The sequence below is a fragment of the Leuresthes tenuis genome, unplaced genomic scaffold, assembly GCF_036924035.1.
Source record: "Leuresthes tenuis unplaced genomic scaffold, fLeuTen1.0.hap1 SCAF_19, whole genome shotgun sequence".
NCBI lineage: Eukaryota > Metazoa > Chordata > Actinopteri > Atheriniformes > Atherinopsidae > Leuresthes > Leuresthes tenuis.
Genome location: NW_027325373.1, coordinates 21,624,172 through 21,641,752, shown reverse-complemented (window position 1 = coordinate 21,641,752; position 17,581 = coordinate 21,624,172). Strand labels below are relative to the sequence as shown.

Here is a 17,581-nt window from a genome sequence, read left to right as displayed (position 1 = left end):
TACAGAAAAAAATAATTTTATGATTGATCACTAAGAATATCATGGTCAACAGTATCAAATTATAAAAACAAATCTAAAAGAACTACAGACAGAAATGAGAATATAATCAGGAGAGGTGTTTCAATGGTTTGTTTTTGGTGATAATCTTAATTTGTGACATGGAGTGACAGATTTAAAGGCTTTTTAACTGCAGCTATCGTCTCACAGTTCAGGGGATCTCCTCAGAACTCACTCTTTTGTAGTATTAAGGAGTTTATCAAACTGATTTGGATCATTATTGATCTCTGAAGGCAGATTAAGATGTTTTTTAATCTCTCTCTGACTGTGCTTGTTTTCATTTTCAGTTTGTGCTGCAGCAATTTTTTTATTCTAATTGGACATTGTTTGTTAAAAGTTGTGCATGTTGACAGCTGTTGTGATGGTTACAAAGAGGTGAGGCCGACATGCTGCAAACAGATTAACAGAAAACTGTAATTTGGAATTATAAATATCATAAGAACTCCACCAAATCCACAAAAGCTTGTTACTTTATTGCAACACACCTACTTAAACCCAACCACTAATCACAGCAAAGTGTCCTGATCGAATCCAATAGAGTGTCTTGAGACAACTGGTTACACTTACATGACAGTACTGACTTGAAATTGTGTGGTTTTTATGTTACACTTGCAGCCAGAGAACCTGCTGCTGGCCAGCAAGTGTAAGAATGCAGCCGTGAAACTGGCTGACTTTGGACTGGCGATTGAAGTTCAAGGAGACCAGCAGGCTTGGTTTGGTAAGTTACGTTTCGCTGTGTACACATGGAGTTTTGTTTCGATTACTTGTTCAGATACACTTTCACCTGCATAGGAAATTACAAATATAAAGTGTTTGGAAAGGACAGTCATACAATTTAAACGGAGGTCAATGCATTGGAATTTAAACACAGAATTATGGTTTTCCTGGAGGTGCATAGAGTAACTTATAATAGGGGGCAAAATTGTGGTCAAAATGATAGATTAACAGAGTAGAAAAAATGTAAACGTTTTTATCTGTCTTACACATCTGGCCCAACAAGGAACAGTTTTGGGGTATTCTATTATAATATTTCAGAGTTTTACATTTCCAGAAAAACTATTGAAGGTGTTGATAACTCATCCTGCACACAGGGACATACACTAACTTTACAACCAATTAAATGTTTTGTTGAATCTTAAATTTCGGCTGAGTGAATATTGGATAGTGGGCATATATTACTTAGTGATTTGCATTCTTTGTGAGAAGTCATGCCTAACATGTTTATCATGTTTTAATTGACAGCTAAGGATGATGCCTACATTTTTAGCAAATAAGGAACGAGAAGAGTGTTTGAAACCTTATTTGTGATCGTCAGCAGAAAAGTAATAAAACAAAATAATGTTAGGTCAGGTGCCCTGAAGGGAGCATATATTAAGAGAATAAAACTGGACCAAGAATAAATCCCTGTGGAACTCCGTAAGTCAGAGCCGCTAAGAAAGAAGAGCTATCGTAATAACATTACAACAAAAAACCTTTGGTTGGATTGGTGAGAAGAAAACCACTTTAATGCAACACTTAAGGGATTTAATGTTTTCTCCTGAACAAAAAATACATAGTTTATGTCCCACAACAAAAGCTGCTTCTGCTGCTAAATTAGGCTCTCATCTCACAGTAATCACCTTCTTTGATATTTTCTTCTTTAAAAGAAAAATCTAAGTTTTGCGACACTGGTGTTTGTTCAGGAAGCAAACGGAAATGCTGCATTTGGGGGAAAAATGCTCTGACAGACTGAGAAAAGTGCTCTAAATGTACCCCCTGTTCTTGACTAACAGCCATTGCAATGATTTATTACGAACAGACTGCAGCAAACTGAAATCTCTGCGAATTCATGAGGCCATTTTTCAAAATGCACTCAGTGTGGGGATTGAAGTAATTCTGTAGATGCTCTCAAGAGCATTTCAACCAGATTGCTTTGTGAAAAAGTACCAATTTATTTTTTCCAGTTTTTCTCCTTTCAAGATGAATCATCATCGTTCTGATTTCTGTTAAAACAGAGACTTACAAAGTGGCTAGTCTCTGCTCTGAAAAAAAAAATCCAAGCGGCTCTTCATCAGATATGTCTGACTTAGGTGTGTCAAACAGAATCGCACAGCACCAAGACAAACATGTGGAAATATATGATTATATTTGAGTTAACAGAGAAAAGCTTCTGGTTAGACTGATGGAGGATTGGATGCTGGAGTGAATACGACAGTGGTGGTGGATGGAAGAAGCCTTGAGATTGGAGGCAGAGAGAGATCATTGAATAAATATGAAATGACTGTTGAATATAGTTGAAATTCAGGTGCTTCAGCAGTCAAATAATCAGAATACTGGAAGGTTAAAAAAAGACTGAATATCTGAGTGGAATAAATCATCAAATGAGTAAACATGAGGCAAGAGTTACCACAACTCATCCTAATTGAAATAGGTTGTTGATAATGTATAGACGTAACAGTGCAAATACGTTCTGTATTAAGTCACTTTGACAAAGTACAAAAGAAGAAGTGACAAGAAATAGAAAACCTACACAGAGACTAAGAAAAAGAGGGTAAAGGAACAGCTCTTCCTTCCTACTTAATGTCAACATTGAGTGTTTGGGGGTTGATAAAGACTGAAAAAGTGGAGATTCACAGGAGTCAGGGAGACAAAACAAAGAAACACTGCAGAGGGGAGTAGTCAGACAGAGTTACAACCCACTAAGGATCAGGATAACGGTGATGGGAACAGAAAACTAGAGAGCATAGCAATACTGAGGGAGATGTGCAGAGATCTAACACTGAAACCAACTGTGAACAAAGGAAAGGAAACAAAAATATGGAATTTAGAAGATAAATATGAGAAAATCCCCCCAAACCATGATGCTTAACTTCCAGCTGACTTTCAGATTTAGTTTGAAAGCCAAGTCCAAAAACAAAAAGGCACCTTTCAATACATATTAAAGTAAAAGTGCCTTGAATGCAAACTAATCATGAATGCAGTTTTCCATTAAGAATATAAAAAATTTAATTTATCAGTGTAAAAAATAGCATGAAAAGCAGCGTCCACATACTGACGCCACGGGGGCAACATTTATCTGGACTGGAGACGGGCTTATCTAAAGATCTCCAGGAGAGATGCACAGAGTTCAGAAACAGAGAATGCAAAGTTGACTTAAACCAAGTTAAATATAGTAATTTGGGGGATCTGTTTTGGCTTCTGCCTTGTAGATCCAGGAGATGAACCCTGCAGTGTTTAGGCACCTGCTGTAAGACCTACCTGTAAAATCCTGTCTCAAATCATTACGACTAAACCATTTCTAACAAAAATACTGAACATTTCTGCCTACTGCAAGCTGAAGAACGTGTTTTAACGTGTTCCAATATAACAGTTAATCTTTATTCTCAATATAGAGATGAATAAAACTCACTGCCTTTGACACTATTGTTCTTAAACGGTGATCTTTGTTTTTATATTTGGATCTATTTTCTATTTATACCTGTATAGTTGCAGCTTGAGTTTGAGTGGAGGTGGTGAATCAGGTCAGTCATTCAGTCGAACATGTAGATTTGTCTTGTTTTTCTAATTTATTTGTATTTCTCTTCATAAAGTCTGTCTTTTCTCTCTTTTCTATTCGATTTGACCATTTTTACCAGCTTTATAGTCAAACTAAACAGAGGGTAACCTGGTGGCATTTAGAGTTAATCTAAACAGCTAAATGTAAAAAAAATATGACTCTTTGTTATAATGTTACATTACATTAACTTATAGTAAAAATCAGAGCTATAAGCCATTAAGGTAATTTTTTTTATTGATATGCTGTGAAATTAAACTGAAATTCTTTCTTCTGGTGTTAATGACATCAACTGATGACCTCCACAAACTAATATGTTTAGCTTTGTGGGTCGTACACCCATTTCCTCTGAGGTCACTCTCACGTTAAAAACACTGACTGTTGCTTTATGTTTGTCTTTGTGTTCAGGCTTCGCAGGGACTCCCGGCTACTTGTCGCCGGAGGTGCTGAGAAAGGAGGCGTACGGTAAACCTGTCGACATCTGGGCATGCGGTAAGCGCTTTGCTTATTTCTCTGCACCGCCGCCTCCTCGCTCTGCTAGTAACTCAGTCAAAGATTGTGTTTTTTGTGAGTAGGAGTGATCCTTTACATCCTTTTGGTTGGGTACCCTCCGTTCTGGGATGAGGACCAGCACAAACTCTACCAGCAGATCAAAGCTGGAGCGTACGATGTGAGTTTGCTGCTGCCCTGCTTTCAGTCAAACACTCTGGTGTTGCTGTTGACATTTCTTAATTAATCGGTGGGCATGCATGGGCGCACTTTAGTTTCCCTCCCCAGAGTGGGACACGGTGACTCCAGAGGCTAAGAATCTGATCAACCAGATGCTGACTATCAACCCTGCCAAGAGAATCACTGCTCAGGACGCTCTGAAGCACCCATGGGTCTGCGTAAGTAGCATATATACACCCAGCATCCTGTCACTGCTTACAGGAAACAATATTTCATGGCCTCCTCCTCTGACTTATTTGTAAATCCCAGAACAGAAAATTAGAGAACATCTACTCTAAGCTCAAATTGCAGCATCATCTGTTTCCAAACATACAATATGTGACATGTACTGGCACCAAGTCGGCTCAGAGGGGACCGGAGTGCACATTTTCTCAGAGATTTGCACCTTATCAGAATATCAAGTTCCACCAGTTTACTATCACATCCAGAACACTGTATGAGGAGTAAAGATTCAGTTTTACCATTAAGGTTTTCGTTCCTAAAAGTAGGAAATGTCCCAATTTTTATCAGACTAAAGCACTTTTTTCCATCTCACATTTGTGTTTTGGGAAAATAATACTACTACAGATAATGAATCATTTGAGGTTGGAAATGTGTGAGTTTAAAACGAACCAGAGCAGTGTGGCTAAATTAAACAGAACTTAATCTAAATAATTGAGTTTTATTGATATGGCGGTGTGTGCTTACTGAAATCAGAAGAACATAATATGGCATAATATAATATTGAAACCAAATATGTATTAAAGGGGGGTTAAAAAAAAAAAGAACTCTGGTTACTCTGACCTGTTGGCCAAACAGGTTCCCATCTGGGCTAAATGTATGATTGGCACAAAAGTCATCCACATGCATTTTCTCAGACACAAATTGGTTATTTTTAAGAAAGCATACGCAAAATGTCCTGAAGACGAGGCATATGCCTGGTTTTTGAGGGACAAGTGGAGAAATGAGTTGATATATTTATAATTAATTTGAAACAAGACAGCCTGTTTAACAGAGCCTGCCACATGAATGTTTGATTTATATATTTAATAATGTTCATTAAAAATTAATGGGAAGTATTTTATTTGATATAAGGGGTTTAAAAGCTCCATTTGTGTGCAACAGTTGTATGTAAAGATGAAGATTGAGGGCCTTGTTGGTGTGTTTGTCTTGGTTTGTTACCTCTGCAGAGTCCTTTTGCTCTAAATTCAAAGGTGACAACCTCTGTTTAGTTGCTGTGATTAGTGTCGGATCTTTACAATCACTTTAACCGAATCTTTTAATCTGACTTAGAGTAAACCTGAGGTTGAAAGACTTAATGCTTCATTTTTAGTTTGTTAAGTTAGTTTGGTGCCACAGAATACAACGTAAAGCCATGATTTAATATGGTGTTGAAAATTATAGAACTTATAGAACTTATAGAAATTTGATAGAACAACGCAAACAAATGTTCCCTAAGGCTCATTTGTTGATGCTGAACACTTGTTCCTATATAAGTAAATGTTAAATTAATGTCCAAAACATCACTCTGTACTTTAGGATACATTCATCACAAAAATTACCTGTGGTAAAAGAGATGTTTTGTAGCAAGTACCTTTGCAACAAAGCAGGACCTGTGACATAGAAAGTAAACTAAAGATTTAGTCCTCTGTGTTCAGCGTCTTACCTGATCGAAACACCATGTTAGCATCGCCTACTAAGCAATCAATCCTCTTGGAAAGAAAGAAAAGATCTAGTGAGTGGATAGTGAGAGAGTCTCTTGCCTCTTTTTGTCTAATTCCTTCAGCGTTCCCCTAAAGAGATCTTCATGAGAGATAGAAGGGAACTGTTTATCTAAAAAACATAGACTTATTAAAGCATTAAAGCTTTGTACTGGCTAACATTAGATTTATACTCTTAAGTGTCATGGAAAATGAACTGAAAGGAGGCCTGCTCATCAGTTTCAGTTCATTTTTAACCTTTGTCCTTTACGAGTACGGGGGAATATTTACGTTGCCAATTCAGCTGCTGAAAAGTGAAGGTTAAAATGGCCTTACATGCCACAAAAACACACCTGCAACACATTAATTTAATTAAGTACACAGCTGTCATTCTAGTCAGATCTACTCATGCCTGAATGATGAGGCTGTGATTTTAATAAGCTTATTAAATTACACAGATGTTAATGGTGGAAATCAGTAAGGAAGAGGCTCTTAAACTCGTAGCAAGTCCTTAAATCCATCCAGCCATCCATCCATTTTCTATACCCGTTTAATCCATCGGTCGGGTCGCGGGGGGGCTGGAGCCTATCCCAGTGGTCATCGGGCGAGAGGCGGGGTACACCCTGGACACGTCTTAAATTAACCAGTACTTTTTATTTCTATTCTCAGAATGTATACATACCATGTTGGAATATCAGTTGGCATAATTACAGTTTGCAGCCCAACAGAGTTTGGCAAGTAGCACTCTTATGTACCATAAGCCAAATAAAAGTGACAATACCTGCAACTATACCAACAGTGATGAGTCATTTCAGAAACTACTAGATTAATTACAGAGTTTATTAATAAATTAGATAACCCATGCGACCTTTATCAGCAGCTGCCTCTGCTTCACAGGCTAATATTAATGTATGTATTTATATATTTATATAACAAAATTAATCTATTGTCAGGACACCATGAGAGGAACTTTGGATGTTTGAAAGCTTGTTTTTTTCCCCCACAAATGTTAAAAATGTTACCTCAGGACTCTCAGAATCAACACATTTGTGCACAGCAGAGACTCTTCGACAGCTCCTGCCCACATAGACCTGTCACTGTCAGAGCTGCTTTTCTGTGATGTTTTATTTTCAGCATCTCTCTTTGTCTCCCCACAGCAACGCTCGACAGTGGCCTCTATGATGCACAGGCAGGAGACGGTTGAGTGCCTGAAGAAATTTAACGCAAGGAGGAAACTCAAGGTGTGAAATCGCTAAATGGGTCAAAATGACATTTTCTCTACACTGTTGATTTGGTTCCAGCTTGTGTTTAAGTTATTGATAAAAGGTATTTTTAGGAATCCATTATTTCTGGTTTATAGTTTGAACTATACAACACTGGAAAACATTAAAGAAAATTTAAAAGAAAAATTGCAGCAGTCCCCTCAAACCTTCAAATGTTCAATTAATCTTTGTATTGAGTTAAAGATAAAACAACAAACATTTAAGAAATGTTGATCCGAAATATGAAATTCTTGTAATAGTTGCTGATTAATTAATTTTCATCTAATTGACTACTAATCATTTAAGATCCAACTGATATAAACTCTAGTTTTCCGCAACTTTTCATTGTTGCTTTGATTGATATATCATGATAATGAAAGTAAAAAGTGATCAAATTTGATTAGTCAAACCTGGAAAAACGTCACATACAAATGCAAACCTGATAACTTACGCAAGAAATAGCAGAAGGTATCTTATTATATTAATTTATTATCACTGCTGTTGTAAAATGATTAATAATCTGCCATTCAGATGTGGCAGTAATCCCACTTCCAGAACATATTCAGGCTAAAACACCTCATTATGAATTCATGGATTAGACTGTAATTTTTAATGTCATAGGCCTAATCACTGATAAATTTACAGGAAAGTTTGAGTTACTCATATGCAGGAAAAGACGAGACGTAATTTTAAGATCAAAGTGTAGTCTGGTATTAGACTCTGACTTTAAAGCATAATAATTATACCATTGATAAAAGCTGAGTTGTGAGCAGAATTCGACTCCATCATTATACATTATACATTATACCATAATGTTATGGTGATTTACATTTAGCCACTAGGAGTAGCTAAAGATAATTTCCCCAGTTTTAAGTCTTAATTATTTTTGAAAACATGTCCCTCAAATACAATGACAGTGTTATTTTGTACAGTATATGACACAAATAATGCAGCAAATCAATTTAATCATAGTTTTGATGTAACACCAGAACAAGAAAAGGTGCTAAGCCAAAGAACCTAACTTAAGGAAGTAGCATCACTGACTGTTGCAGTTGAACAGCTGGATTTAGTGAATAAAGACTTTGATAAAAACAATTTCAATCTTTAGTTCATTATTAAATGTTGAAACTGTGTTCTCGTTTTTGGCTAAATACTCCATTAAATGACTGATGATTATTTGGTTAAATTGTTATTTCTAAGAAAAGAGAACAGGGAAATAAAAAGTTATAGCTTCTCATATGCTAGCTGTAACCACAAAATGGCAACCTATTGGCTATAGCTAGCAGCTGAAATGTAATTTTCCACTTTTTATAATTTCTTGATAAATTTGCTGCAGAAGTGCTCTACATACTTAACATAGACATTTGTATAGACTGATTTAAAAGTAGCGAACTGCAAACACTTGAGACATAAGATGAAAAAGAAGCTAACACAAATTCCCCACTATAAGCTAACTAGCCTAGCTTAGCAAAGTAGCAGTAATGGCCTCTGAAATTCCTGAAATTCCTTTTCCTTTGAATAAAACACATTTAAATAATGTATTTTAACTGAATTAAATACAGATACATTTATTGAACTGTCTTATCAGTTTAAATGACCAGAAAACCTGCAGCCAAAGTCAATTTTGCTGGCTGAGTTTTCAGTGTTTCAATAACTTTTTCGATTTTTGTTTCATTAGGTAAATATTAGGGTTCACAGTTCAAACTCCTTTTCATTTCAAATTATTGTCTGCTTTCTGAAGGTACTTCTGTCCTCATGCACATTAAAACATTCTTTGCTTACTATGATTATTCCTCCTGTTTGTATTTATTGTACTTTCACTGTAAGCAATTCGGGATAAAATTTACAATTTTTACAATACTCATTTATATATGAAACATCCCAACATGTTAAACTGGCTGTGGAGTAACTGAACTGAAACTTGTCTTTTTACTCCTCAGGGTGCCATTTTGACCACTATGCTCGTCTCCAGGAACTTCTCTGGTGAGTGCTATTCTTTGAAAAGTTGAGGGTGAGGAGGACGGGTTGACATGCCATCTGTCCTCTGCCTTGTCGTTTCACATTTTTCGCACACACAAACACACAGCAGGTTGATGGACGGCAATATTACAGTAAAGCAGTAAAAACTGTAGAGATGTTTGTCTGTTTTTTGTGTCTTATTGTAAAGCTCACTCAGTATTCAGTATTCAGTTATTTGAGATTTACTTCTGACAACTGATGAATTACAGAAGTTATTCAGAGATTAATCCCTACAAAAAGCGGGTGGAGGTGTTGTGAAAGCTTAAAATGAAACCCACAGCTTAAATCAGTTCACTTTGAAATACAGCCAGTTTTTCTACAGTTCTAATGTGTTCCTCTGACTAACATATAAAACTTTTGCAATTACTTCCTTCTTAATGAGATCATTCGTTGTGTTGTGTCACAGCATTGTTGCATTGCAGTAAATAGCCTAATTCAACCACTGCAATGATCATATTAAAGAAAGTATATCAGCTAAGCATAAAGGAAAGGAAGCTCAAGAGTTCCCTTGGCTGTAGAAAAGTACATTATAACTCAGATTAGAGGCCACATTAGTGCAATGAAGAGTTCTTGCATCATGTTAATCAGGTGTTTGTGGTGGAACTAAGGCAAGAAACCAAGAAAATGAAGAGGACCAAGAGGAAATCTGTCAGATTGGTCCAGATTTGAGGTTTCAGATTGGAGCTGCAATGCCTATAGGAAGCGGAGAAGGTGTGGTTCTTGTGTGGTTCCTACTGTGAAGCACAGAGGAGGAGCTATGATGGATGAGCTATGACGCTTAACCTGCATGGCTACCCTATGAGGTTTGAGCTTTGTGAGACCATAGCCAGAACACACTTTTAGAGAAGAAGGATGATGGACAGTTGACTCCTCAGTCATCTTCAAGACTGTTGGAAAAGCTCCAGGTTACAACTTAACAAGGCTGTTTTAGAGGAAAGAGGAGCCAATTCATAGTTTTCTTCACTTTTGATCTACATTATTAAGATATTATTTTGACAGTGTCTGTAAACATTTGAGTGGTATTCTGTGGCAAAAACAGCTCACTGAAAGCACATCATTGCGCTGTGTTTCAGTGGGTCGGCAGACGACAGCCCCAGCTGCTGTCAGCACTGTGGCAGGAACTACAGCTGGCATCGTGGAACAAGGTAAACTCACCTCAGCTGCGCACGTTTTACTATCCCCTCCATGCCTTTCTTTAAACTTAACATCCTTTCCTCTCACTCATCCGACACGATTAAATAGAAATCTCCCAGAGTCACAGCATCACACACTCCCCCTCAGCTTGTTTTAATCTGTCTTCTTAAATCTTTCTCTTTCTCCCCGCCTGCCTTTAATGCCTCTCAAATGTTTGCCAAGGTAAGCAGCTTCATCTCTCATCTGAGAGTGTATATTATCACAGACTCTTCAGATTTCTTTCCCTGCCTTGCAGTTTAGAATGTATTCAGGATCTTAATTGTCAGGTTTTACATGTGAGGTGTAAAGAAAAATAACAATCGTGCAGTATAAGTGCTCAGCAGGGGATTGCACTCCCACAGAAAGCTTCAGTGACACCGTGATGAGGGAATAATGTCAGCATGACTGTTGTTTTTTGTGCTTCTATCATCATGAAAATAATTTGAGCTCTAAAACACACACTCTCTGGCTTTTTCTTGCCTATCAATGATCTCCAATAATCCAGCCTACTTTTGAGATTAACTACATTATCACATACCTGCATCTCTATTGCACTTCCCTCATGCTTCCACTCTAATCCCCCATCTGTGTGAGTGTGTATTTGGATTATATCGAGAATTAGTTGGACTTTTTTTCCCCCCTCTCCCCTTGCTTGATGCCCTCTGCTTATCTAATGCTTTGGCCAGTGGATCAGGGTTAGGAGGTGCCAGTTGGATACTGTTTTTTATGTGTTTCTGAATCAGAGTGTGGGTTTTTAAACTCTTCTTACAGAACAAAAATAGTTTTTTACCTCTTTTTTTTAAAGTCAGGAATGAATCCTGCTCAGCTTTAGTCAGTCTTAGTGAAGTGGAGGAAACGTGGACAGTTCTGCATGTTCATTTGTAAGCTTTTTTTTTTTAATGCATGCATGCATGCATGAATTACTGTGCAGTTGCATTCGTGTGAGCAAATCTGAAGAGCTGTGGTCATCTGAAGGTGAATGATGTGTACTCTTCCATCTGAGGGTGTGTCATTCTGCTTCTCTGCAGCAGCCAAGAGTCTCCTGAACAAGAAGGCTGACGTCAAGGTAAGCCAGATGGTCTTCATTGTGTCCTCTTCATCTGTGTTTCCTCTGTATCTGGAATGCATCGGGCTAATGTAAGATGGGATATTGTTTTTTTGCCTCAAAGTCAAAGCAGAATTATGTATCTGTTGTTTTCTGTCTGGAGTTTCGGTGATGTTTCAGATCAAAGATGCGTTGGTACGAATAGTTTTTATGGAATTACGGGAGTGAAGCATAGAGAACAAAATTGTTAAAGATAGGAAAATAAAGGCAGTAAATTAAAAAAAATTGAAATATGAAGGAAAATAAGAATGAGTAACAGTGGATTTATTAAGACAAATAAAATAATAAATATAGGTTTCATCTTTATTTGTTAACGTTTTTCAAATATATAAACAGTTGTGAGTTGATTAAAATATTTAATTGCGATTAATGACAAAATAACCACACTTTAACCACTGTTCCAAATGCATCTTAAAAGGATATTTTTTAATATCGTTATCAACATCAGAGCAGACAAGTATGTTTCCTTTATGCAAATTTACACAATATTTATTCTTAAAGCTTATCGCATCAAACTGAAGCCAAACAACAGACGGTCATGTTGATCTGAAGGTGACTTTCTTTCACACTTTAAGAAAATAATCTTAAACATTTTGACTATTTCTAACTTGCAAAACGGAGAGGGGATCTTAGCTAGCAAGTGATATTTTAGAACTCACATCAACAGTAACGGCAGATTACTTTGGTCTTGTGCAGAGAACTGTCTGGCAAGGTTTTAAAGATGAACTTACCATTAAAAAGACCCTTTTCTTCATCTATTTTAGCTTCAATCCACAATATTAGGCTACATCGTTTCTTGATTTCCTGAACTACAGGGTGGGTCGAGGGTCACATTCATGTATGATATATATAAAGTTATATATTAAGATTGAAAGATTGAAATTAAAGTAAATGTAACTGCAATGAATATATATATTATCAGACTGTTGAAGGAACGGACCCAAGAGATAACTGCAGCTGACAGAGCTGATTTAATGAAACAAGCAGAATTTAAACAGAGCAAGCAAAGAATCCACAAGGAAAATAACTCAGAACATGAAATGAACAGCTGAAAACCAGGGGCAGATATGCAGAGGACGTTAATATAATGGAAACCAGGTGAAACAGGAACGGGGGGAAAATACTACAAAATAAAACAGGAAGTGGAACTAACTAAGGGGCAAGAAGTAAACTGATGAGAAAAAGTAAAGTCAGAACACAGGAAAATACCAAATACACGAATCATGACATATACAATCACTTCATGGAGGTATTTTTTCCTCGGATTTTTTAAATTTAGCTTCATTTTGTTGCCCATATTATCCCAGAAGGTTTGGCTTTTTATTTTTTCACCTGATATTGGTGAAGTAATTTTCTGTTATTCAGTTTAAATTGGAACCCAAAAACATCTGGAATGGCAATAAGTGAATAGGCTTGCTGAGGAACCAAAGCCCTTTAATGTTTCACTTTAGTGTGACCAGTTATCTGTTCAGCAACTGACCAATCAGAGCAGCTTTAAGAACTTTATGATTCTAGCCTTAAAGAAAGTTGGTTTATATTCTCTGACTTTAAGTCGCAGTTTGGGCGATCAGAGCTGCTTCTCCTTATCTTCACTCTCAGACGCCTTCTTCTTGGCACAGCTGTCACTTTGCACTACTTAATTGCAGAAATTTTTCACACAAATCATTTCTTCTATGCCAAAGCAAAACGTATTAAAGAATTGCTTTCTGCACTGTTTAATCCTCCAAAGAAAGTTCTCAGATGCTGAATCTGCACTTATGTGGACTCATCGGTGCATCTCTGTTGGCTCTTTTCCCATTATAAGTCTGTCTGCTCTTCATCTGTATCTGCAAATGCCTGTATGCTGCAAATGCCTGTTTGTGTCTGTGACGTCATGCATGTTGTGTTTAAATGAGTGCAAGCTCAGAATGAGAGGGTCAGTAAAAGTTACACCAGTTGTTGGTTAAATGTGTTTCAGATGAAACCGAGCTGATAAAAGTCTTAAAGGTTGACATTTGTTTCATCGTGTGGATCAAGACAACAACAAAGTTTTTATCTCCTGTGAATATCATCCATTTTGGTGCAAAAAAGTTAGTTTTAGTTGAGTTTTCATGAGCAGATGTCACTATTCTTAGCACAAAAAAGGATTAGAAGCAAATAAGAGTAAAACATGCATGCAGATAACCAGAAGTAACATGTTGCAAGTAATACACAAAACAAGTCAAACACACACGAGTCTACACAAATGGGTCTTGAGCTTTAATCTCCAGTGTCCACAGATCTTTAGAAAAATTTAGATGCTACAAACTGAGCTTGGAGTGAGGTGAGATTCCTGCTGGATGCTGAAGCTCTTTAGTGTAAGCCCGAGAATCTTTAACTGGATACTGAGCCAGAAAGAAAACAGAATTGGTGTTGAGACCAAACGGATGACTTGGTCATCAAGTTTATGAGCAGTTCAGACAGGAGCCGGTAAGGCAGATAAAGAGTAAACACATATCACATCCATGTCAGTCATGGCCTGAGTTTCACAACACAGCTGGTACCTTTATATGGTATCAAGATTCTTGGCTCATACACTACTTTATTTGGTCCAAGTTGGTCATAAAACTCAGTCCAGGCTGATTAAAGGCGGTCTTTCTCATCATCTTTCATCAAATTGTGTTGTTCAGTGACTCGTTTTCAACCAACACGTGCGCTGTTGTCACTTCCAAACAGGAAGCAGGGGAAACTGTCTGACAGTAACCATGGCGATGAGACAAAACAACGTACAGTTCAGTTGGACCAAACAAAAGGAGAAGCAACTAACTGTATTATGGTAACAGCAGGAATTTTCTGCGATGTTTCATCTGCACTTAAAAAGGCAGCTGTGGCTAAAAGCTGCTTATTGGTCGAGTTCACTGTTGTTAGCAGTTTCCACCAGGTGCATGATGGGAAATAATCTGAGAAAAATCTAGTTTTGTTTTACAGGTGACCCTGTAAAATATGGAGTCTTTGTAAAATCTTAGATCTCAGAGACGTCATCTTTATGCTGGGCTTACACCAAACGATTTTCACAGTCTGACAGTCTTTAGGAGTCTAATTGGCGTCTCGGCGCGCTCCCGTCATCTTGATCGTTAAATTTAAAATGGTAATCTGCAGTCTGCGACCGCGTTTCATACCGGTCTTTCCCTAGTCTTGCGTTTGGGATCATATCAAACGTGTTAAATATTATCGCAGGTCGCAGTGACGTAACACAATCAACAACCAATCGATGAGCACTGACAAAATCGGAAACAGGAAAGCAGACAGTCAATAACAAACATGTCGGCGGACGTCGAAGAACGAGCGACAAGCAGGCAAAAATGGACTGTGCAATAGGAGTTCCCGTCCATATAGCCAAGGCCGTGCCCATATTCTGTGGCGTTTTCTCTTCTTTTTGTTGAGTTTTTTTTTTTTTTACTACAAACCACTGCACAGACAAGAGCAGCTGTAGCTAAAAGCTGCTACTCCTCCATTTTTGTAAAACTTCTACTGAGCATGATGGGGAAAAAATTGCTTGATGGGAAAAAAATCTAAAAAATCTAGTTGTAGTCTTGTAAATAGTGACCCTACATGATTCACAGTCTTTGTAAAATCTTTAGTCTGAGACTAGTCTGGGACTAAAAACTCTAAACACTAGTCTTTAGATGTGAGCTGATAGTCTTTCAGAGTCTTTTCTAAGTCTTTTCAAAGTCTTCTGGTGTGTGCGTAGCATTAGATGTGAGAGAGTGTCAGGAGTCTTTTTTTTAAAGTTGTCTTGTGCTTGGGAGGCTTTAATCACCAGAAAATCTTCTACTTACTCATGTTCCACTAAACTTACTGTGGCTCTGGTGTTAAGACCCAGTGTAACAAGCCTTCAGGTAGATTTCTCAACGAGGACTTCCAGTCCAAAAAGATCCAAAGTTACATGATTATAAAACAGAAATATGTAAATTTCAACAAAGGGTTTACCAGAAAAGAATTTGCTCTTGGTCGGCTCTTACTGCTGCTAGAAACAGAGACAAACTAAATGATGACATTCTGGTGAGGACTCGAAGCTTTGTCCACAGGTGCCTGAGTAACTGAGAGCATTCAGGACTACAGTACGTCGGACATAAATAAGAAGAAGGTCTATTTTGAGGCACAGCAGCATAACTTTTAGTGTGCAAGGCGTCACTCTATCGTGATAATATTGCTGAATATGAATTTTCTTTAGAACAAAGCATCAGTTTGTTCAGAACACAGATTTTTTTTCCATTTCATCAGATCTTGTTCAGACCAGGTTACAATTCATGAGCACCAGAGTACATTTTTCATCCAAGAGAAAAAAAAGAAAAGGTAAATTTGTGATATTTTTTAGACTTTTGGAGCACGGCACGATTTTCTGACATTCTTGACATGTGTGACAGCTTATCCTCTTTCGTCTTCCCTGACCTGCATCTCCACCTCCTCCTCCTCACCACCCCTCCCCTCTCTCCTCGGGGGGCCTCATGCTAATCTCAGATTATTTCCTACCAGATGATTAATCTGTGATTACATAATCACAGGCTCGCCTTAGTTGCACCCAACGCCACACGAAGGCACACAACCCTGCAACTATTTTAGTTTTTCTGCTTAAGCACAGGCACCGCTCATTACAGTTAAAGGTTTGATGGCTGGAGAAAGAAGGAGTGGCAGGGAAGCAGTGGAAGAGCTCAAGTGCCATAAGAGAGACTTAAATGGTCCAGATCTCCTTTATTTTGTAATGGTGGCATCTGTTAAAGGCGGGATATGTTAAGCCATCAGTTCTTGTTTTTGTTTTTGTTTTAGAAGTGTGAAAATGAGGATGCATGAAGATATGATGCCTACTTTTCAACCAAAGTGGTTCCAGTGCTGGTTCTGGGCTGGTTCTACCAAAAAACTAGTGTTGTTATCACAGCACAACAGAGTTGACTGTAGTGGCTCTTCAAAGTGCCACCACAGCGCTGGTCGTCATGTTACTTTGAACGTCTCTTCCAGTTCACATTTGGCCCTCCCTCCAGCTATGAGCTAACAGTGCTATAGTACACGTTCATTCATTTATTCATCTTAAAGTATTGGTGAAATAAAGACAGATAATGCCTTATTTAGAGGCTGTATTGTCTATGCCCTGTTGACTCCCTTTATATGGATATATGAGGATCTCGAGTAATCTAAATATCTTCTGAAGGACGCCGACTTTCATCAAACTGTTATTGGTGATTAAATGAACGTATTTTATGCCAGAAATAAGGTCCAGGTTTAAAGAAATCGAACTTCCCCTTTAAGATATTAGTTTGCAGAGAAAATGAGACAAACTCTGATCTGGTGTTACTTTTGTCAGGTTAAACTGACTCCCTGCATGGTTCCCTACAGAAAATCTGAAAATTTGACAGATGTTTTGGCTCTTTGGCTCCCCCTACAGTTTTGCGATGTAGCCAATCTCACTCTGAGCCCTGCACATGTACAGCCACACACACAACACATAATTCTTCACAACAGTGTGTAGTAATTGGTGGAAAACAAACTAACTAGGACTGATGTGCAAGCTGAGCAGAATTTCCTAATTCCCATTCCCAAAGCCTTCTTTTTAAAACTTAAATCACTGTAAGGGAGGGACCATCAATTTAGAGGGACTATAAATCACCTCTGCCTCCAAAAAGAGAGTTTAGTTTCAGAGAAAAAAACCTTGTTATGCAGCTCATTGTTCACATGCCGGGTTTCTGTTACCGTTCAGCCTCTCTGCTTCTGTTTTAGCTCCTTTTTTAAGAGTATTTTCAATAAAAAAGTATATTTTTCCATAATCTTCTTTATATGGTCTTCCTTTCCTTTCTTTTCTTTCTCAGTGGTCTCTGTAGGCAACCTGAGACAACTTAAGAACCTCTGATTGTGCATAACTGCAACTTTTTGTCCTTTTGAACCAGAATTTAATGCTCTGACCCAGTTGTCCAGACACCACAGTCTAGTCTTAATCAAAGTTGCTCAGATCAAGTTTCCCATGAAATTTAAGAACTGAAGTCCTTACTGGTGCCTCTTAAACAAGATGCATTTA

At 37.7% G+C, this 17,581-nt stretch overlaps 1 protein-coding gene across 3 annotated transcripts in view; it reads left to right on the top strand.

Moving 5' to 3' along the window:
* The window catches only part of LOC140276949 (calcium/calmodulin-dependent protein kinase type II subunit beta), a 63,529-nt gene that overhangs the window by 25,891 nt on the left and 20,057 nt on the right, over positions 1 to 17,581 (top strand). For all 3 annotated transcript variants that reach the window (XM_072371812.1, XM_072371811.1, XM_072371810.1), the window contains exons 7-14: positions 673 to 775; positions 3,998 to 4,081; positions 4,165 to 4,259; positions 4,354 to 4,476; positions 7,155 to 7,238; positions 9,200 to 9,242; positions 10,352 to 10,423; positions 11,483 to 11,517. In XM_072371812.1, the coding sequence (XP_072227913.1) occupies positions 673 to 775; positions 3,998 to 4,081; positions 4,165 to 4,259; positions 4,354 to 4,476; positions 7,155 to 7,238; positions 9,200 to 9,242; positions 10,352 to 10,423; positions 11,483 to 11,517 (639 nt within the window). The remainder of the gene's footprint in view (positions 1 to 672; positions 776 to 3,997; positions 4,082 to 4,164; positions 4,260 to 4,353; positions 4,477 to 7,154; positions 7,239 to 9,199; positions 9,243 to 10,351; positions 10,424 to 11,482; positions 11,518 to 17,581) is intronic.